Raw genomic sequence first — 22,659 nt, 5'->3', positions numbered from 1 at the left:
CTCTATTGTCTTCTGGCTTGCATTGTGTCTAATAAGAAGTCTGTGATTTTCTTATTTTTTCCCCTTCCACATGTTATGCTGATATTCTCTGGCTGCCTTAAAATTTTTCTCCTTATTGCAGGTTTTAAGCAATTTGGTTATGATGTGCCTTGGCATAGTGTACCCTATATTTCTTGTATTTGGAATTTAATAAGCTTTTTGGATCTGTAGTTTTTAGTTCTCACCAAATTTGGAAAAAATTTTCATTGTTCAAATGTTTTTTACTCTTCCTTTGGGAACATATGAAATACAGTAACTGTTTAATGTTCCTACTTATTCTACCAAGTGTGTCATTTCTGGGTTTATTTCTATTGATTGAGTTACTTCATTTTGGGAACTATTTTCTTGCTTCTTTACTTGCCTGGTAATTTTTGATTGGATGACAAATACTATAAATTTTACTTCTTGGGTATGTTTGAATTATCATTTTTTTAATACTCTATTTTTTCAGTAATCTCTGCACCCAACATGAGGCTTGAACTTACAACACCGAGAGCAAGAGTTGCATGCTCTACTGACTGAGCCAGCCAGGTGCCCTGGTATTTTTGAATTCTTAAATATTTATTATGGAGCTTTGTACTGGAACACATTTAAATTACTTGGAAATAGTTTGATCCCTTTGAGGTTTGCTTTTAAGCTTTGTTAGTTGGGCTCATAGCTGTGTTTAGTATGGGACTATTCCCCCTTTTCCCCCAAACTCTGAGGAAATACATTCCTTAATATCCAACTCAATGACCCATGAATTTAGAGACTGCTCACTTGAGCTGGTTTAATAAGAACTACTTTTTTTTTTTTAAGTTTATTTATTTATTTTGAGAGAGAGAGAGTGGGAGAGGGGCAGAGAGAGAGCAAGAGAGAATCCCTAGCAGGCTGTGCACAGTCAGTGCTCAAACTCACAAACTGTGAGATCATGACCTGAGCAGAAATCAAGAGTTGGACACTTAACCGACGAAGCCACCCTGGTGCCCTAATAACTACTTTTAAACTGGTGGTACCAGAGGCGGGGGTTGGTTAAACAAGTGATGGGGATTCAGTAGTGCACTTATCATGATGAGCACTGGGTGATGTACAGAAGTGTAGAATTACTATACTGTCCATCTGAAACGAATATAACACTGTATGTTAACTAGCTGGAATTAAAATAAAAACTTAAAAGAATAAGAACTACTCCTGACCCTTTGTAAGCCTTTGTGAAAGGACTGTTCTCTTTCCTCCTTTCCGGCACATCTTTCCTCTGCTGTTGGCAGTTTTCTTAATGTGCTGATCAGTACCCAGATGAAGACTCAGTGGAGAACCTATGAAGATCTCTGAAACTCTGAGAAACTCTCTTCTTTTAGTTCTTTGTTCTAAGGATGCTGCCTAGTTTGGCTTCCTGGGCTCTGCATGGGTTTCCCCTTCTAGCTCTGAGGCTTGGAAACTATCCAGACAGTAACCTGGATCAGTGATAAGATTTATTTCATTTGTTTCTTTTTCCTCAGGGATCACGATGTCCAATGCTAGAAAATTGTTCCACATATTTTGTTCTGTTTCTTAGGTGTTTCAAGCAGAAAGGTAAACCAGGTTCCTGTTAACCTATCTTGGCTGAAAGCAGAAATCTCTAATTTCATCTGGTTTTCATAGCATTTGACACAAATGATCTCTTCCTCTTTTGTGACACTTTCCTTTGTTGGCTTCTATGATACCATATTCTCCTGGCTTTCTTTTTATTTTCTAGCCATTCTCTAGATTCCTTTGTTGGCGACTGCTTTTCTACCTGAATTTAAATTTTGCTGGGTCCTGCTTCTCAATATCCTGTCCTAGTTGCTTCTCTATCTATAATTTATTTCTAATTGGACAGCTTTAATCAGGTCCATCAGGTCCATTGCTTAACCACTGTCATCTCTTCCCTGCCATGGTTCCCAAACACCATTCTCCACACAGCAGCCAAATCAAACAGACTGGTTCATGCACTTTTCTGAATAAGACCCTCTCATGCAACAGTTCTTAACCTGCTTTGTGTCAGGGACTCCTCTGGAAGATTGATGAAATCTGAGGAATCCTTACCAGAAGGATTTATAACAATGTGCTAAATAACCCATGGGTCTCAAAGAAAACAAATAAATTGAAATACAGTATTCAAAATATTTAACAAAAAATTTAAAGTTGTGATACAGTTATGGTTGTGTTTCATTATTAGCATATTAAATAACAAGATATAATAGTGATGAGTGTAAAGATATTCTAACATGTCTATAACAACTGTAATGAGATATCAACATTTCTGTGATTTTCATTGGTGATGTTATAGGCCCTGGTCATAATACTGTAGTTTGTTGTTCATATTCATAATTAAATTAATTTTTCATCAAGGGTAGGCGGGAAAAAAAGTTATGATATTTTTTCTAATTCAGGTTAATTGCCTCTGAATTCCGTCCAGACTTTCCTTGTGGGTCATGGACCACTGGTTAAAAACCTCTGATGGCTTTCTGACAGAGTAAGAAAAGAATCTAAAAGACAAGATCAAAATCTTACTATGGTCTACAAGGTGCTGCCTGATCCAGCCCCTGAGTATCTCACACAACTCTTTGCCCATCTTTCTCCTTAGTCACTGTGACCCCCAACTCCAGGCCCTTATATTAGCTGTTCCCCCTATTTAAAATAATACCACCTCTGTCCTAGCTACTGATTTATTACCTTTTGGGTCCAAATGCACCCTTTTACCTGATAAATATTTTTCCTTTATCAGATAGTAAGATGTCAAGCTGTGTCAGTTGAGGGTACTGGAAAAACACTACAGGGGGGAATTTTTCTTTCTGGTGGCTTACTGGGAAGACTCCTGCAGGATGAGTTTTTCTCTCTGCTACTCTGCTTGCACAGTTTTTTTCAGAGTTAATTGAGTGCAGTTTTCTCTTGTGTTTGGCCACCAAGTGCTTTGTCCAGCTCTTGGCTTGGCCAGGAGAGGCCTAACCATGGGACCCAGATAGCACTGGCCTGTGATTCAGCCAGGTCACTAACGCATGCACCTTACTACACATGGGGCTGTACTTGACTCTTGCATAGGGCAACCTGTCCAGTTCCTGGTTCCAACAGTGCCCTGTAGCTTCTCCTGGCACCTAGGGATTCTGGCATGCCACAGGACAGATTTCCAGCAAACCCCACCAGTGAGGTATCTTATCAACTTCTCTGCCATCCAGTGAACAAAAGCTGTGCCCTTTGAAGTGAGGCATGAATCTCAACCTTGGCTGGGGAAGAATCAGGGCTCTTCTTTGGGTCTCTATTTCAACCTCACTAGTGGTTGCTACTTTTGTCTGCTACCTCTGTATTCTTTAGAATTCTCTTAATTTTCACTAGCCAAATACTGCTATGTCTAAAGGAACCAGAAAAAGAAGAGCAAAGCCCATTCTTAAGAGATTTCTTGCCTCCAAAATGACCTGTGACATAAATGCAGTCTTATTTGAGGACCTCTTTCTTAGAGCATTACTGTAATACTACAGTGAAGTTTGGGAAAGATTTGCTTTATACACTTAGTGCTAAAGTAATATTTTATCATATATTCTAAATATTATAAGAATTAAATGAAAATTAATTGGAGAACATGTGGGTAAAACTTGTTGATATTTGTTAAACCATTACCTCTTTATATTGGATGGATTCCTCAGACTTGCCAGTAAAGTCTGACTTGATGTTACTCATAGAGCACAGAGAAACCGAGTTGGTATTTTTTTCAGTAGAATATGCCATTGGTGCCATCTGTTCATCAGCTTTTTTAATATCCTTAAATGAAGAATATACATGTCACCATTAGAATAATGCCTTCAAAATTCAAAAGAATTTTATTAAGCATCCCTCTAAAACTGTATTGCAACTGATACTGAAAGTGATATATTCTTGTGCAGTTCTTGCTGAAGTTTTCAGGCGTGATAGAGGACTAGTAAGTCCAACTTATACTAAAATGTTAGTGGATGACAATAGCTTCTTGTGCTTTCTTTTCCAAAGACCTGTATAATTAACTGGAGAGAACAATGCCTTAGTTGAAAACAACTATTCCACTAGAAGGGACAGATTTTAGTAAAAAGAACTTTGTGACGGAGAAGACTTCAAAGATACTCTTTCTGATTCCTTATTCCTAGCCTTTCATGAAACTTATAAATTTATAACATATAGCTAGGCACTTAAATGTGATGCTGGCTCTAGGCTTGAGAGAGATGTCAGGAGACAATAACACTTGCTAGGCCTGCAACTGCTGCCCCTTCCAAACTGATTGGAAAGCAACTCAATGGGCCAGCTCCTAGAGAATAAGAAATCGCAGAGACATCAAGTTAACTTTAAAGACACTGTTTAAATGATAGGGCAAGGAGGAAGTTCTAAATCAGACTGCTCTAAGTCTAGTTTTTGGGTTTTTTTGGCTACTCAGAGAAATGAGATCAGATTTAGTGAAATAAAGAAAAACTACACATTCTCTGCTCAACTGAATATGGTGTGAGTAAATTTGTGACTTTCCCACGAAGAGATGAAGAGGGAGACAAGACAGAAATGAGGAGCCCAGTTTGGATGATGGTGTCCCAGACCAGGTTGGAGCAGAGACAGACAGTCTTAGGTGGATTTAGGTGCAAAAGAGCATATGCATATGGAAGGCTTTCCAGACACTGTGCTTCTTTGACAAGCTTAACAACTGTTAATCAGTCATTTCAAAGTATGGTAAGCTTTAACCAGCTTTATAGTATCTTAACATCTTTAATCAGACATTCTTTTATGCTATCACTTTCTTTTTTTTTTTTTTTTTCTATAAATTTCTCTACCAAGAAAGAAATCATTTACTTGGCTTTTTTCAGGAGCTATTTATTTTGTGGCAGGCTTAAAATGAAATTTTGACCTCTTCTCATAATAAATTTTTCTAAGAAGGTGTTTAACAGGTCAAAGACAATTTCTTTTCCTGAGAAGCCTGCTAGACAAAATACTTATGATAGGAAGTTTTGGTATGTATCTATCTACCAGTTTTTATTTCATTTTCATGTGAAAAAATCACTAAAGGAATATGTCTGTAAGTAATCATATATGTTTAAGATAAATAATTACAGCATTACTCTTCCTGGTTTGAACTTTTCTAAAAAGTTTGATTGGATAATACTAACAATAGTAATATAATAAAATTTAGTATGCCAACAGTAACTCTAAATACTTTACATGAATGACTCATTTAAGACTTACAGAAATTCATAACTAAGTTACTTTTATTTTCTCCATGTTAAAGATTAGAAAACTGAGGCACAGGGAATTTAAATAACTTGCCTAAGGGCCTAAAACTATTAAGTGGCATAGTCAGAATTTCAAATTACAGTGTCTCCAGAGCTCATAACCCTAACCACTGCTATGCTGCTTCTTGTGATTGATTCTCTTAACAACAGTAACTTTACAACACTTATGAGCATCATGAATTCTAACAAACTGATTCATTTGGACATTACAGGTATAGTGGCAAATAAGCACTTCCAGAGTTTCAGAAATGCGTCACTGTTTATGTAGATACCACAGATGTTATGTTTGCTATGCAGTACCCAGAATATTGTAGTTGTTCACTGAGTATTAAAAATGGTATTGTTTTATCAGAATGAACCTTATTTTTGGTAATCAGAGACTACCAATCCATTTTGAATAAGGTGTTTTAAATACTTATACATTTATACCATAAACATTCCATTTTTGTTTTCCTTACATTGTGAAACTCTTTAACATAAGACCTAATAATGGAGTTTTAGTTTGGTTATAATGAAAAATAAAGGCACGTTACTTCAAAGAAAGATACGAGTGTAGTAGCTTTAAAAAACATCAAAATAGGGTTAATTTAACCATAGCTATTTGCTTTTATTGGTATCCTTATTAGTTTGAAAGTATGGAACTTAATAATTTCATAAATTGTTAAGTGTACTCTGGAATGAAAATCATACAGATTCAACTGTCATATAATGGCTAATTTTATTTTTAAAGAAAAATATGGCCTAATATGAAATAAAATTGAAACTGGCAGGTTTTGAATCTATATAAGATTACATTTTCAAACTTTTTTTTTTTTACTATGACTGCTTTATAGAAGGTGTTTAAAAATAATTCATTCTAGCATTGTGGAGAAAGCTAGGGTTCAGAATGTGAAGTTTTAAGTGTGAGGAGGACATGGAGGCTCATAACTTTCTACATTTCATAATTTGTGAAATAATATTTTTAATTAAGTTTTCCATTGTAATTCCAGTACAGTTAACATACAGTGTTATATTAGTTCCATGCATACAATATAGTGATTCAACAATTCCATACATTTTGACCTACGTACTAACCTATTTTCACTGAGCATTATACTCTCTAGCTCTGTCCATGTCATTTCAAATGGTAAGATTTCATAATTTTTTATGGCTGAATAATATTCCACTGTATATATACACCACATCTTCTTTATCCATTTATCAATCAAAGGACACTTGGGCTGTTTCTATAATTTGGCTATTGTAAATAAAGTTGCAATAAATACAGGGGTGTATGTATCCCTCTGAATTAGTGTTTTTGTATTTTTTGGGTGAATACCAAGTAGTGCAACTACTGGATAATAGGACAGTTTTACTTTCAACTTTTTGAGGACCCTCTATTCTGTTTTCCACAGTGGCTTCATCAGTTTACATTCCCACCAATAGTGCATGAGGGTTTTTCTTCACACCCTCACTAACACTTGTTTCTTTTTTATTTTCTTTTTTTTAAGTTTATTTATTTTGAGAGAAAGAAAGAGAGAAAGAGAGTGCGTGTGCAGGTGTGGGGCAGAGAGAGAGAGGGCTCTCAGTGTAGAGCCCAATGTGGGGCTCGACCCCATGTACCATGAGACCATGACCTGAGCCAAAATCTGGAGTTGGATGCTTAACCAAGTGAGCCATACAGGCATCCATTTCTTGTGTTTTTTATTTTCACCATTTTGATAGGTGTGAGGTGATATCTCACTGTAGTTTTGATTTGAATTTCCCTGATGATGAGTGATGTTGAGCATTTTTTCATGTTGGTCATCTGGATGTCTTCTTTGGAAGCCTGTTTTCAGTGTGCCTGGCAAATATTAGGTGCTAGGTAACCATTAATTCTTTAATTTTCATCATATTATCTAGCACAATGCTGGGGATATTAGTCACATTGCATTTATTCACAGAGGAATTATGAATAAGCCTTGGTTCCTTTGTGAAATCTAAGATTATGATTCAGGACCTCTGTGGTATGATCTCTGAAAGGTTAAAAAAAAAACAACCCTGCTAACATAGCATTATGTTACATAAACATTACCTGTGACATTACAAGTGAATAATATAGACCTTGTTTTGCCATTAATTCAGCATGTATTCCTTTTTCTGCCACCATCCCATCTTTTATGGTCACAATCAGATCTGCACTTCGAATAGTGGAAAGTCGGTGTGCTATGACAATTGTAGTTCGACCTTTGCTTGCCTACAAAACAGTAAGTATAGAAAACAAATATGAAATTAATAGAAATAACAAACTTAGAAATATTCAAAAAAGCTTGTTATTTTAAATATTAAGGAATCCTTGAATCTAGAAATTTGGACTTAAATGGATTAGGAAGACCAATAAAAATAATTTGGTAATTTAAAATGTAAACATACTCCTATCATAAGATCCATCCATTTAAATCCCAGATATTTATTCAAGGGAAATAAAAGTGCATGTCCACAGAAAGGCTTACATATGAATGTTCAGAGCAACCTTATGTGTAATATCCCAAAACTACAAACAAACTTAATAACTTAAATGGGCATCGATACCAATAAGCTCAAACATTCCATACAATGGAATACTATTTACCAATAAAAAGGAACTATTGATACATTCCACAATAAGGACAGGTCTGAAAACAAGTATGCTGAGTGCAAGAAGTCAGAAAGTATAGAATACATAATGTATGATTCTATATACACAAAGTTCTAGAAAATACATACTAATTTATACTGGCAGTAAACAAACCAGGGGTGGTCAAGAGCCAGGCAAAAGAAAGAGGGTTGGGATGGAGTATTTACAAAAAGCATGTAAAAGTTTTGAGGAATGATTGGTTGGCTATGTTGATTGTGGTGGTTTCACAGGTGTACATTTATGCCCAAACTTTTCTAAGTGTATACTTTTATATGTGCAGTGTAAGTCAATTAAACCTCAAAAAAAGCTGTTAGGAAAAAGAATCTCAAACAAAAGAACCAGCTTATTTATACCACCCAAGGTGGCCATTCTTGAAGTTCTGTAAGAATCCTGAATGGGACTGAGGCATTTTAATGAATGTTATGCAAATGTAATGATAAAGTAGATTGAGGAGCAACTAACTATTGTAGGTAGAAAGATTTATTTTTCTTAATTTTGGCAAAGTCTGATGAAGCACACATAATTATATTGTTAATTGGCAATTACTAGAATATGTGAGTTTCTCTAGGTGATATTTATGTGATATAGTCTGAAGAAGACAAGTCTAAACACTAAAATGTGTAGTGCTCCCTTTATTTTTCATAGTGCAAATATAGACTTCTTTTCCTTCCAAGATTTTATTTAAATTCGTTAGTTAACACATAGTGTAGTATTGGTTTCTGGAGTAGAATTTAGTGATTCCAAACTTACATATAACACCCAGGACTCATCACAACAAATGCCCTCCTTAATGCCCGTCACCCATTTAGCCCATTCCAATGAACAGTGGAGCTCATGCATCCCTTCAAATCAGTATTTCTGTATCCTTTGGGTAAATACCTAGTAGTGCAATTGTGGGGGTAGTCCTATTTTTAACATTTTTGAGGAAATCTCCATACTGTTTTCCAGAATAGCTGCACCAATTTGCATTCCCATCAACAGTGTAAGAGAGCTCCCCTTTCTCTTCATCCTTGCCAACACCTGTTATTTCTTGTGTTGTTAATTTTAGCCATTCTGACAGATGTGAGGTGATATCTCATTGTGGTTTTGATTTGCATTTCCCTGATGATGAGTGATGTTGAGCATTTTTTCATGTGTCTGTTAGCCATTTGTATATCTTCTTTAGACAAATGTCTGTTCATGTCTTCTGCCCATTTCTTAACTGGATTACTTATTTTTTTGATGTTGAGTTTGATAAGTTCTTTATAGATTTTGAATACTAGCCCTTTAACCAATATGTCATTTGCAAATATCTTTTCCCATTCTGTTGGTTGCCTTTTAGTTTCGTTGATTGTTTCCTTTGCTGTGCAGAAGCTTTTTATCTTGGTGAAGTCCCAATAGTTCATTTTTGCTTTTGTTTCCCTTGCCTCCAGAGACGTGTCTAGTAAGAAGTTGCTGCAGCTGAAGTTAAAGAGGTTGTTGCCTGTGTTCTCCTCTAGGATTCTGATGGTTTCCTGTCTCACATTTAGGTTTTTCATCCATTTTGAGTATATTTTTGTGTATGGTGTAAGAAAGTGGTCCTATATAAACATGGGTGAATGATAACTGGGGAGAGAGTTTTTATTGTTTGTTTTTTGTTTTCCTCAGTCTATTATTTTTATGTGGTAATTCTAAGTCTTGCTTTGAATGGTATAATACAACAGGCAAATTTTTTTGTTTTATTTTTTAATAAAATTTTTTTTCAGTTTATTTATTTTGAGAGAGACAGAGGCAGCACACGTTCATGTGCGTAGGGGAAGGGCAGAAAGAGTGGGAGAGAGAGAGACAGAGAGAGACAGAGAGAGAGAGAGAGAGAGAGAGAGAGAGAGAGAGAGAATATGAGAATCCCCAGCAGGCTCTGCACTATCAGCACAGAGCCTAATGTGGGGCTCAAACTTGTGAACCATGAGATCATGACCTGAACCAAAACCAAGAATCAGATGCTTAAACAACTGAGCCATCCAGGCAACCCTAGGTTAGTTTTTTAAAATCAACTTTATTTTAGGATGGTTTCAATTTAGGGAAAATTTGCAAAGATACTACGGTATTCATGTACCCTGCACACAGTATCCCCCAGTGTCAATACCTGACATTTCTATGGTGCATTTTTTTACAACAAATGAACCAGTACCAATATCTTATCAACTAAATTCTATACTTTATTCATATTTCCTTAATATTTACCTATTATCTTTTTTCTGCTCTCAGATCCCCTTCAAAATACATTGCCACTTAGGCATCATGTCTCCTCAGGCTCCTCTTAGTTGTGACAATTTCTCAGATATTCCTTATTTTGTATGAACTTGGTATTTTTGAGGAATACCAGTCAGATACTCTGTAAAATGTCTCTCAATTTGCATTTGTCTGATGTGCCTAAGTTTTAGAGCTAAGACATTCAGCCTATACTAATCCCACTTTTCTCATTTGAACTTCAAGTCTGAATTGTATTCTGGATCTTGGAGACCTGAGACTTGCCTACAGCACCTTAAAGGGGAATGAATGTAAGAATGCTGTTGTTGAGTGGGCATTCATTAGGACTACCAGTGCAAAGGTGAAAACACTCAAGACACCCAGGTTCCTGACTCATATCTCTCTCAATTATTCAATTACATTTCCTTGAGGTGACAAATGTTATTTCTTAAAAGCAACCAGATCTCAAAACTTACAGATGAAGCTATGTTACCAATTAGCTCAATGATTTCACAATACTATTAAATATTTCTCATAGCAAATTAATATGTATGAAATTTACTTAAAAATATAAAAGGGCACATATAACACATATACTCTAAGGAGAATGTAGGACAGAAGGACTTGTAAAATCAAACAATGGGGAGACTGCAATTAGAAAAGGTTTGAGAATAGTATGCAGTCTCGTGACATAATCAGAATATAAGGTTTCCTGAAGCAGGTTATATTATTCTAGACCTTCTTTTCTTCATGGGAGACTCACTTTGCAAGCATTTTTACAGACCTATCTACTAATATTTCTTCACTTCTTAGGCATTACTTATGGAACAAGTTTACTTATTTTGCAAAAGTTCATGCTGAAAACATCTGAAAACAGACAGTAAGGGATGACATTTCTGCAGCTGTGCCTCAGTGAGCATTGATGTTCCCTCAGACTGAAATGGCCTGCACTTACTCATCTCTACCATCTTTACTCTGCTAAGCTCATAATCTAAACTCTAAACATTTGATTAACTTATTATAGAATGATTAATGTCTGAGTGTATCAAATAAATTACAGAAATGCCTAATACTTTAAAAGGGAAAAATGCTCTATGCTCTAAAAGCCTACAAAATGGGCCTAAAAGTATTGTACATACTCAAGGTACTATAAAGTACACTACAAAAATACTACTCCACTACATCATACATGTGACCTTAAAACACAGAAGAAATTATGGAAGCCAAGCCCTCGTAGAAAACTGGTCAAAGAAATTTGAGCTGATGCTTTGTTTTCTAGCAAGAATTACTGTAAAAATAAGGGAGGTGCAATCCATTTTTCAGATGTCTCAGAGTAGATGTGGTAGTACCAATTTGAAAGAATTTCCTAGTATCTTCTGTCCTTTATAGTTTAAACACAGCTAAGAGCCAAACAATTAGGTATTTGACCAAAAAAAAGGTCAACAGGAAGGTAGGTCTCTATTTGACACTTTGCTGGCATTTTTCAGATTACTTTGCAATTCCATACACAACAATAAATCACCAAGCAATTAGTTTGCACTTTGAAAGAGAGGGTGCTTTAAAACATCCCTCATAGAATTGCCAGGGCAGAGATAAGGGCCTGAGGAAGGTAGCTATCCTCTCACCAGTGGTAGTCATGTGCTTTGAATAAAGGTGGGCAAAAGGAAAAGAAAGAATAATGTAAAGTTGTGAGCATTTGAGAAAGCCTGAATTTGACTGATGGGTCAGTTAGCAGGGGTAATATACTCTCTGGAGAAGCCTGTAAACAGAGTTCTCATGTCTCACAGCAAGCATGGGATGGGAGACCAATGAGAATGCAAGTTCCCACTGACTGCCTGCTAGCAGGTAGGCTTAGATGAACTTGGTCCTCACTGATGACACATACTCCATGATGCAATGCAGTCTTGTGGTCTTCAAATTCTTTTTTTCTTAAGCTGCAAAATCCTTTTATCAAAAGATAGCACATATGGGAACTTAACAGATTGAAATAAACCATACAGGTTAATGGTTAGTTGGCATTTGAATTTTTGGGGGTGGTGGTGCACAGCCCTACTTGCTCATCCACCCCATCTCTCTACCCTCCTTCACTCTTCACCAGACTCCTAAAAAACTCTAGAACACTAGTACTCCAAGAATACAGTCTGAAAAGCCTCTCACTACCATTTTACAAATTTTCAGTTCTTTTAGCTACCGAATTTTAATTGACTATCTGCTATAAGAAGGTCTTTATGGTAGTTTTATGGGAAACACAGGAGTTTTGGTGTCTTTACTTTATTATGATGTTGAAAGCCAATTGGCTTGCCATTCCTGTGGGACAACACTGGCTCCATAGCTGAACAATGTAGAATTACTGTCAGGTCACTTCACCCGTTTGAAAATGCTTTGTCAGGGGTCCCTGGGTGGCTCAGTCAAACATCTGACTCTTGATTTTGGCTCAGGTCATGATCTCACATGTGCGTGGGACCAAGCCCTGTGTTGGGCTCTGTGTAGACAGCCCAGAGTCTGCTTGGGATTCTCTGTCTCCCTCTCTCTCTGCCTCTCCCCTGCTTGTACTGTCTTGCTCTTTCTCAAAATAAATAAATAAAATAATACAAAAAGAAAATGCTTTCTCTTTTGTAAAATGGAGTGACAAATAGCAAAATGTCAGGTCCTTAGAAGCCATATTTAATAAGTGACTCACATCCTACTTGACCTCTTCTTTTCAACTTTCAGGGATCTACTCACATGAGTACACACACACACACACACACACACACACACACACACACACACCTAAGTTAAGACTCTTTAGAGAGTAAAATATATTCAAAATCTAAACTCTTTGCTGAGATGAGGACACATGTAATACCTAATTAGGAATATGGAATAAAACCCTATAGTACAATGTTTTCTTTTTATAACCTGAAGATATTCTTACTTTTGAATAAGCTAACAAACAAGCTAACAGTTGTTAGTAATAAAATTATTTCCAGTCATTTAATACCTTTCTCCTTCACTGTGGAGAAATTATAACAAGTAATAGATGAAGTCAATGGTGGGCAAGAAGAGAAAAGCCTATAATAATTAGCTCATCTTTCTTCCAAGAGGGAATAATATCTTATCTAGTCCAGATAAGACAGTAAGGGATGATATTTCTGCAGCTGTTCCTCAGTGAGCACTGATGTTCCCTCAGACTGGAATGGCCTGCACTTACTCATGTCTACCATCTTTACTCTGCTAAGCTCATGGTCTAAACTCTAAACATTTGATTAACTTATTATAGAATGATTAGTGTTTGAATGTATCAAATAAATCACATTGCCAATTAGAAAATTAGCAATTAGAAAAATCGATATATAGAAGGTTTTCTTATTTTGGGGGAGGACAAGGCTTAGGAATAATTTAAATTTACAGAAACCACTCTTGTCTTGAGGGGAAGATGGCGGCGTAGGAAGACTCTAAGCTCACTGCGTCCTGCTGATCACTTAGATTCCACCTACACCTGCCTAAATAACCCAGAAAACCGCCAGAAGACCAGCAGAATGGAGTCTCCGGAGCCAAGTGCAGACGAGAGGTCCACGCAAGAGGGTAGGAAGGGCAGCGAGGTGGTGCGCGCTCCACGGACTGGAGGGAGGGAGCCGGGGCAGAGGGGTGGCCCGCCGGCCAAGCAGAGCCCCTGAGTCTGGCTTGCAAAAGTGGAAGGGCCGGACGGAGTGTGTTCCGACAGCAAGCGGGACTTAACATCTGGAAGGTTATATGCTAACAGCTCTGCTCAGAGAACGGGAGGGCTGGAGGACAACGGGAGGGAGAGTTGTTGAGCCCCGGACGACAGAGCGCAGCTTGGCGGGGAACAAAGGCGCTCGCCAACGCCATCTCCCTCGCCCATCCCCCAGCCAAAATCCCAAAGGGAACCAGTTCCTGCCTGGGAACTTGCTTGCTCCGTGCAAACACCCAACGCTGTGCTTCTGTGGATCCATCCCTCCGGCGGGTCTGACTCCCTCCCGGTGCCGCAGGGCCCCTCCCGAAGCGGATCACCGAAGGAAAAGCGAGCTGAGCCTGCCCCTCCCACCCCTGTGCACCTTGCCGATCCACCCCAGCTAATACACCAGATCCCCAGCACCACAAGCCAGGCACTGTGCAAGTAGCCCAGACGGGCCACGCCACCCCACAGTGAATCCCGCCCCCAGGAGAGGGGAAGATAAGGTACACACCAGTCTGACTACGGCCCCAGTGGTGGGCTGAGGGCAGACATCAGGTCTGACTGCGGCCCCACCCACCAACTCCAGTTATACACCACAGTACAGGGGAAGTGCCCCGCAGTCCCGCACCACTCCAGGGACTATCCAAAATGACCAAACAGAAGAATTCCCCTCAAAAGAATCTCCAGGAAATAACAACAGCTAATGAACCGATCAAAAACGATTTAAACAATATAACAGAAAGTGAATTTAGAATAATAGTCATAAAATTAATCGCTGGGCTTGAAAACAGTAGAAAGGACAGCAGAGAATCTATTGCTACAGAGATCAAGGGACTAAGGAACAGCCAGGAGGAGCTAAAAAAATGCTATCAATGAGCTGCAAAATAAAATGGAGACAACCACGGCTCGGATTGAAGAGGCAGAGGAGAGAATAGGTGAACTAGAAGATAAAATTATGGAAAAAGAAGAAGTTGAGAAAAAGAGATAAAAAACTCCAGGAGTATGAGGGGAAAGTTAGAGAACTAAGTGATGCACTAAAGATAAATAATATACACATAATTGGTATTCCAGATGAGGAAGAGAGAGGGAAAGGTGCTGAAGGTGTACTTGAAGAAATAATAGCTGAGAACTTCCCTGATCTGGGGAAGAAAAAAGGCATTGAAATCCAAGAGGCACAGAAAACTCCCTTCAGACGTAACTTGAATCGATCTTCTGCATGACATAGCATAGTGAAACTGGCAAAATACAAGGATAAAGAGAAAATTCTGAAAGCAGCTAGAGATTAACGTGCTGTAACATATAAAGGGAGACCTATAAGACTTGTGACCGATCTCTCTACCGAAACTTGGCAGGCCAGAAAGGAATGACAGGAGATCTTCAATGTGATGAACAGAAAAAAATATGCAGCCGAGAATCCTTTATCCAGCAAGTCTGTCATTTAGAATAGAAGGAGAGATAAAGGTCTTCCCAAACAAACAAAAACTGAAGGAATTCGTCACCACTAAACCAGCCCTACAAGAGATCCTAAGGGGGATCCTGTGAGACAAAGTACCAGAGATATCGCTACAAGCATGAAACCTACGGACATCACAATGACTCTAAACCCTTATCTTTCTATAATAACACTGAATGTAAATGGACTAAATGCGCCAACCAAAAGACATAGGGTATCAGAATGGATAAAAAAACAAGACCCATCTATTTGCTGTCCTCAGGAGACTCATTTTAGACCTGAGGACACCTTCAGATTGAGAGTGAGGGGATGGAGAACTATTTATCATGTCACTGGAAGTCAAAAGAAAGCTGGAGTAGCCATACTTATATCAGACAAACTAGACTTTATTTATTTATTTATTTTTAAATTTTTTTTTCAACGTTTTTATTTATTTTTGGGACAGAGAGAGACAGAGCATGAACGGGGAAGGGGCAGAGAGAGAAGGAGACACAGAATCGGAAACAGGCTCCAGGCTCTGAGCCATCAGCCCAGAGCCTGACGCAGGGCTCGAAATCACGGGCCGCGAGATCGTGACCTGGCTGAAGTCGGACGCTTAACTGACTGCGCCACCCAGGCGCCCCATAGACAAACTAGACTTTAAATTAAAGGCTGTAACAAGAGATGAAGAAGGGCATTATATAATAATCACAGGGTCTATCCATCAGGAAGAGTTAACAATTATAAATGTCTATGTGCCGAATACAGGAGCCCCCAAATATATAAAACAATTACTCACAAACATAAGCAACCTTATTGGTAAGAATGTGGTAATTGCAGGGGACTTTAACACTCCACTTACAGAAATGGATGGATCATCTAGACACACGGTCAATAAAGAAACAAGGGCCCTGAATGATACATTGGATCAGATGGACTTGACAGATATATTTAGAACTCTGCATCCCAAAGCAACAGAATATACTTTCTTCTCGAGTGCACATGGAACATTCTCCAAGATAGATCACAAAAGAGCCCTTCATAAGTATACAAGAATTGAAATCATACCATGCATACTTTCAGACCACAATGCTATGAAGCTTGAAATCAACCACAGGAAAAAGTCTGGAAAACCTCCAAAAGCATGGAGGTTAAAGAACACCCTACTAAAGAATGAATGGGTCAACTAGGCAATTAGAGAAGAAATTAAAAAATATATGGAAACAAACGAAAATGAAAATACAACAATCCAAACGCTTTGGGAGTAGCGAAGGCAGTCCTGAGAGGAAAATACATTGCAATCCAGGCCTATCTCAAGAAACAAGAAAAATCCCAAATACAAAATCTAACAGCACACCTAAAGGAAATAGAAGCAGAACAGCAAAGACAGCCTAAACCCAGCAGAAGAAGAGAAATAATAAAGATCAGAGCAGAAATAAACAATATAGAATCTAAAAAAACTGTAGAGCAGATCAACAAAACCAAGAGTTGGTTTTTTGAAAAAATAAACAAAATTGATAAACCTCTAGCCAGGCTTCTCAAAAAGAAAAGGGAGATGACCCAAATAGATAAAACCATGAATGAAAATGGAATTATTACAACCAATCCCTCAGAGATACAAACAATTATCAGGGAATACTATGAAAAATTATATGCCAACAAACTGGACAACCTGGAAGAAATGGACAAATTCCTGAACACCCACACTCTTCCAAAACTCAATCAGGAGGAAATAGAAAGCTTGTACAGACCCATAACCAGCAAAGAAATTGAATCAGTCATCAAAAATCTCCCAACAAATAAGAGTCCAGGACCAGATGGCTTCCCAGGGGAGTTCTACCAGATGTTTAAAGCAGAGATAATACCTATCCTTCTCAAGGTATTCCAAAAAATAGAAAGGGAAGGAAAACTTCCAGACTCATTCTATGAAGCCAGTATTACTTTGATTCCTAAACCAGACAGAGACCCAGTAAAAAAGGGAACTACAGGCCAATATCCCTGATGAATATGGATGCAAAAATTCTCAATAAGATACTAGCAAATCAAATTCAACAGCATATAAAAAGAATTATTCACCATGATCAAGTGGGATTCATTCCTGGGATGCAGGGCTGGTTCAATATTCGCAAATCAATCAACGTGATAGATCACATTAATAAAAGAAAAGATAAGAACCATATGACCCTGTCAATCGATGCAGAAAAGGCCTTTGACAAAATTCAGCAACCTTTCTTAATAAAAACCCTTGAGAAAGTCGGGATAGAAGGAACATACTTAAAGATCATAAAAGCCATTTATGAAAAGCCCACAGCTAACATCATCCTCAATGGGGAAAAACTGAGAGTTTTTTCCCTGAGATCAGGAACACGACAGGGATGCCCACTCTCACCGCTGTTGTTTAACATAGTGTTGGAAGTTCTAGCATCAGCAATCAGACCACAAAAGGAAATCAAAGGCATCAAAATTGGCAAAGATGAAGTCAAGCTTTCACTTTTGGTAGATGACATGATATTATACATGGAAAATCTGATAGACTCCACCAAAAGTCTGCTAGAACTGATGCATGAATTTAGCAAAGTTGCAGGATACAAAATCAGTGTACCGAAATCAGTTGCATTCTTATACACTAATAATGAAGCAACAGAAAGACAAATAAAGACACTGATCCCACTCACAATTGCACCAAGAAGCGTAAAATACCCAGGAATAAATCTAACCAAAGATGTAAAATATCTGTATGCTGAAAACTATAGAAAGCTCATGAAGGAAATTGAAGAAGATATAAAGAAATGGAATAACATTCTGTGCTCATAGATTGGAAGAATAAATATTGTCAAAATGTCAATACTACCCAAAGCTATCTACACATTCAATGCAATCCCAATCAAAATTGCACTAGCATCCTTCTCGAAACTAGAACAAGCAATCCTATAATTCATATGGAACCACAAAAGGCCCCGAATAGCCAAAGTAATTTTGAAGAAGAAGACCAAAGCAGGAGGCATCACAATCCCAGACTTTAGCTTCTACTACAGCTGTAAACATCAAGACAGCATGGTATTGGCACAAAAACAGACACGTAGACCAATGGAATAGAATAGAAACCCCAGAACTAGACCCACAAACATATGGCCAACTAATCTTTGACAAAGCAGGAAAGAACATCCAATGGAAAAAAGACAGCCTCTTTAACAAATGGTACTGGGAGAACTGGACAGCAACATGCAGAAGGTTGAAACTGGACCACTTTCTTACACCATTCACAAAAATAAACTCAAAATGGATAAAGGACCTGAATGTGAGACAGGAAACCATCAAAAACCTAGAGGAGAAATCAGGAAAAGACCTCTCTGACCTCAGCCGTAGCAATTTCTTACTCGACACATCCCCAAAGGCAAGGGAATTAAAAGCAAAAATGAACTACTGGGACCTTATGAAGATAAAAAGCTTCTGCACAGCAAAGGAAACAACCAACAAAACTAAAAGGCAACCAACGGAATGGGAAAAGATATTTGCAAATGACATATCGGACAAAGGGCTAGTATCCAAAATCTATAAAGAGCTCACCAAACTCCACACCCGAAAAACAAATAACCCAGTGAAGAAATGGGCAGAAAACATGAATAGACACTTCTCTAAAGAAGACATCCGGATGGCCAACAGGCACATGAAAAGATGCTCAACATTGCTCCTCATCAGGGAAATACAAATCAAAACCACACTCAGATATCACCTCTCGCCAGTCAGAGTGGCCAAAATGAACAAATCAGGAGACTATAGATGCTGGAGAGGATGTGGAGAAACGGGAACCCTCTTGCACTGTTGGTGGGAATGCAAATTGGTGCAGCCACTCTGGAAAACAGTGTGGAGGTTCCTCAAAAAATTAAAGATTGACTTACCCTATGACCCAGCAATAGCACTGCTAAGAATTTACCCGAGGGATACAGGAGTGCTGATGCGTAGGGGCACTTGCACCCCAATGTTTATAGCAGCAATCTCAACAATAGCCAAATTATGGAAAGAGCCTAAATGTCCATCAACTGATGAATGGATAAAGAAATGGTGGTTTATATACACAATGGAGTACTACGTGGCAATGAGAAAGAATGAAATATGGCCCTTTGTAGCAACATGGATGGAACTGGAGAGTGTGATGCTAAGTGAAACAAGCCATACAGAGAAAGACAGATACCATATGTTTTCACTCTTATGTGGATCCTGAGAAACTTAACAGAAACCCATGCGGGAGGGGAAGGAAAAAAAAAAGGAGGTTAGAGTGGGAGAGAGCCAAAGCATAAGAGACTCTTAAAAACTGAGAACAAACTGAGGGTTGATGGGGGGTGGGAGGGAGGGGAGGGTGGGTGATGGGTATTGAGAAGGGCACCTTTTGGGATGAGCACTGGGTGTTGTATGGAAACCAATTTGACAGTAAATTTCATATATTGAAAAAAAAAAGAAACCACCCTTGTATAATGGAAAAATATTTTACCATATGTTTGAGGCTTTTCTTGTATTTTTTTAAGACTCTGAAATTTCCTGCTAACTAATAATGATTTAAATCCATTCGTGAAAGGAAAACCCACTAGCTACAAATACAATAGGATAAAAATAAGTGGCTTAAGGGACAAAAGTGAGTCTATTACAAGCCTACGTGGGATCCTCAATTTCAGTGGGGTATGGTTTGAGTTTCTTTCCCAACGAGGCAATATGGTTTTAGAAAAAGGATGGTGTTTTTTTTTTCTTTTAATTCTGGTAAAATATACATAACATGAGATTTATCATTCTAGTTATTTTTAAGGTAGTGTTCTCCTGGATCAGAGAGGCCAATTCCTTCTGTGTCACTATTATTTTATACTCAGACTTACATTGCTATTCTTTTTTTTTTAGTGGTAAAATAATCATAACATAAACTTTTAACCAGTTTCAACCATTTTAAAGTGTAGAATTTAGTGGCATTAAGTACATTCATATTTTTGTGCAACCATCACTACTACCTAACTCCAGAACTTTTTCTTCATCGTGTGCTGAAATTCTATACCACTCTGAACCATAACTTCCCATTTCCCCATTTCCTTAGCCCCAGTATCATCCAATGCACTTTCTGTCTATGAAGATGACTATTCTAGGTATCTCATATAAGTGTAATCACATAATATTTGTCCTTTTGCATCTGTCTTATTTTAGTTAGCATAATATCTTCTAAGGTTTTCCGTGTAGCACGTGTCAGAATTTCCTTCCTTTTTAATATTGAATACTATGAACTGTACACACATATAATGTGCTTATCTATTTATCTGTCAAAGGACATTTGGGTTGTTTCTAACTTTTGGCTATTGTGAATGATGCTGCTGTGAACTCTAGTATACAAATATCTGTTTGAGTTCCTTCTTGCAATTTTGTTTGGTATATACCCAGAAGTGGAATTGCTGGATCATATGGTAATACTATCCTTAAGAAGAGGCTAGTTTTGAAGAATGATCCAGTTTCAGATTTAGCTAAATCCCTAGCAGATGCATAATCTTGGGGAATATAGCATGGTGGTTATGTGAATGAGCTCAAGAAATGTGTCTGGGTCCACATCCTGGCTTCACTGTTGCCTAGCTGTTATTCGGCCTGTCTGTGCTTCAGTGTGCAAATCTGTGTAATAGGAAAATAAGTGTTCTGATCTCACTGGGTTCGTATAAGGATTAGCTATTATCACCCATTTGTTCCTTTATTATGCCTACAATAATGACTCATGAATGGCTTTAGAGGGATCCATGAACCTCTCAATGTTTTAGGTAAATTTTTGTGTACAAGAGCATTTGTAGATTTTTCTGAAAAAGTTAGTGGTTTATTTTTCCCTTTCTTAGATTCTTAGATGGGGCCCTGATCCATCAAAGGGGAAGAGGCACTGCCCTAAAATAAATTAGTGGTCTATAATTTAACACCAAGCCTAACAAATGTGAGCTTGATTAGGCAGGCTTATAAAATGTTCCATGATGCTTTTAGGATGAGATAGTCTCTATGCTACCTTTGTTCTTTTGGCTAAATTCCAGCCAAGGAAATCCCCTTGCAGAAATTCCCTTTCTGTTCTCAACTATTATCATGTTGCTACAAATGGTTTTGAAAAGAAAGAAAAAAAAAACAAAAGAAAGAAAAAGAGAAAGGAAAAGAAAGAAGAAAAAATTGAATAAATCCCTAATTTCATATATAAAAAGTAAAATATTTAATTGTCATAGATGCACCAAAATGTGTAATAATTAACCTAACTTTGGATAACCACTTGTTTGGGCTTAACTTAATAAAGTAGCCCACAGCTTAATGCAGCATACCAATTTTCTTATTGTTCAATTCTTCAAGTTATATAAGTATGTTAAGATCCTCTGAGGAAGATCAACGGGATGCATCATAGTGAGAAAGAGCAGTAATGATAAAGAAAAGCCCATGAAGCCTGCAACAAAGCAGCTCTATCTCTTTAAAGAATAAAACTGTGATGGAAACCCTTCCCTCATAATTAGCAAAGGGTCTTTTTAAAGGTTCTCCATTGATGTGGTGTAGCTGAACCTCCCTTAATAATAATTATGCCTAGATTAGCATACCACTTTTAACATCTCAGAGTGTTCACAGGCTTTATCCCAAAGTCAGTGTGGGCTTCCCCTGCTTCCACAGGGGCCTACAGGTCTTTACTGCCATGCCTTCTGTACTGGGACAGAATAGAAACCTGCTGCATTGGCATGCTGGGTCCAAACCAGTAGCAGAGTGGTACCACATGGTCTGTGGCATAAATCTTTATCCACTGACACTTGATCCTCCTCATGAATAAGATAAGTGAAGCAAAACTAGTTTGCAGTAAGTCTAACTTAAGAATTCCAGAAAAGAGAACTTTAGACCTTGGAACTATTCTGTATCAAACTCATCCAAAATGCAGTTAACAAATGCTTACTGGCTGTCTAAGGACCAGGCCTCATTCTAGTGCTGGGGACACTGCAGTTAACCAATCAAAGCCTTTGCCACTACTGAGTTTACATTCCAGTAGGGGAACAGAGACAATAAAATAAACAAATACATACACAGTATGAGAGCTGATAAGAAGTACTATGGCATGTTTAAGGAGCAGCAAATGTGGAGGAGAATGATGGGGTGTGAGGTTCCAGGAGCTTAGAGCCTGATTCCATAGAACCTTGTCACTTACTGTAAAGATCTTTTTTTTTTTTTTAAGTTTATTTGTTTGTTTGTTTAGAGAGTGAGTGCGAGCACACTTGCATGCATGCAGAGCAGGGGCAGAGAGAGAATCCCAAGCAGGCTCCTGACACAGACCCATGCAGGGCTCAATCTCACCATGAGATCCTGACCTGAGCTGAAATCAAGAGTTGGACGCTTAACCCACTGAGCCACCTAGGTGCCTGGTAAGGAATTTGGTATTTACTTAGAGTGAAGAGTGAGTTAAAAA

The 22,659-nt window shown here is 37.9% G+C and overlaps 1 protein-coding gene across 6 annotated transcripts in view; it reads right to left on the bottom strand.

The window, feature by feature from the left end:
- The window catches only part of ABCB5 (ATP binding cassette subfamily B member 5), a 138,447-nt gene that overhangs the window by 56,068 nt on the left and 59,720 nt on the right, over positions 1-22,659 (bottom strand). For all 6 annotated transcript variants that reach the window (XM_045052460.1, XM_023250426.2, XM_045052462.1 and 3 more), the window contains 2 exons: positions 7,327-7,488; positions 3,652-3,792 (listed from right to left, as the gene is read on the bottom strand). In XM_045052460.1, the coding sequence (XP_044908395.1) occupies positions 3,652-3,792; positions 7,327-7,488 (303 nt within the window). The remainder of the gene's footprint in view (positions 1-3,651; positions 3,793-7,326; positions 7,489-22,659) is intronic.

The sequence above is a fragment of the Felis catus genome, chromosome A2, assembly GCF_018350175.1.
Source record: "Felis catus isolate Fca126 chromosome A2, F.catus_Fca126_mat1.0, whole genome shotgun sequence".
NCBI classification, from domain to species: domain Eukaryota; kingdom Metazoa; phylum Chordata; class Mammalia; order Carnivora; family Felidae; genus Felis; species Felis catus.
This window is presented reverse-complemented; position numbering and strand designations above follow the sequence as displayed.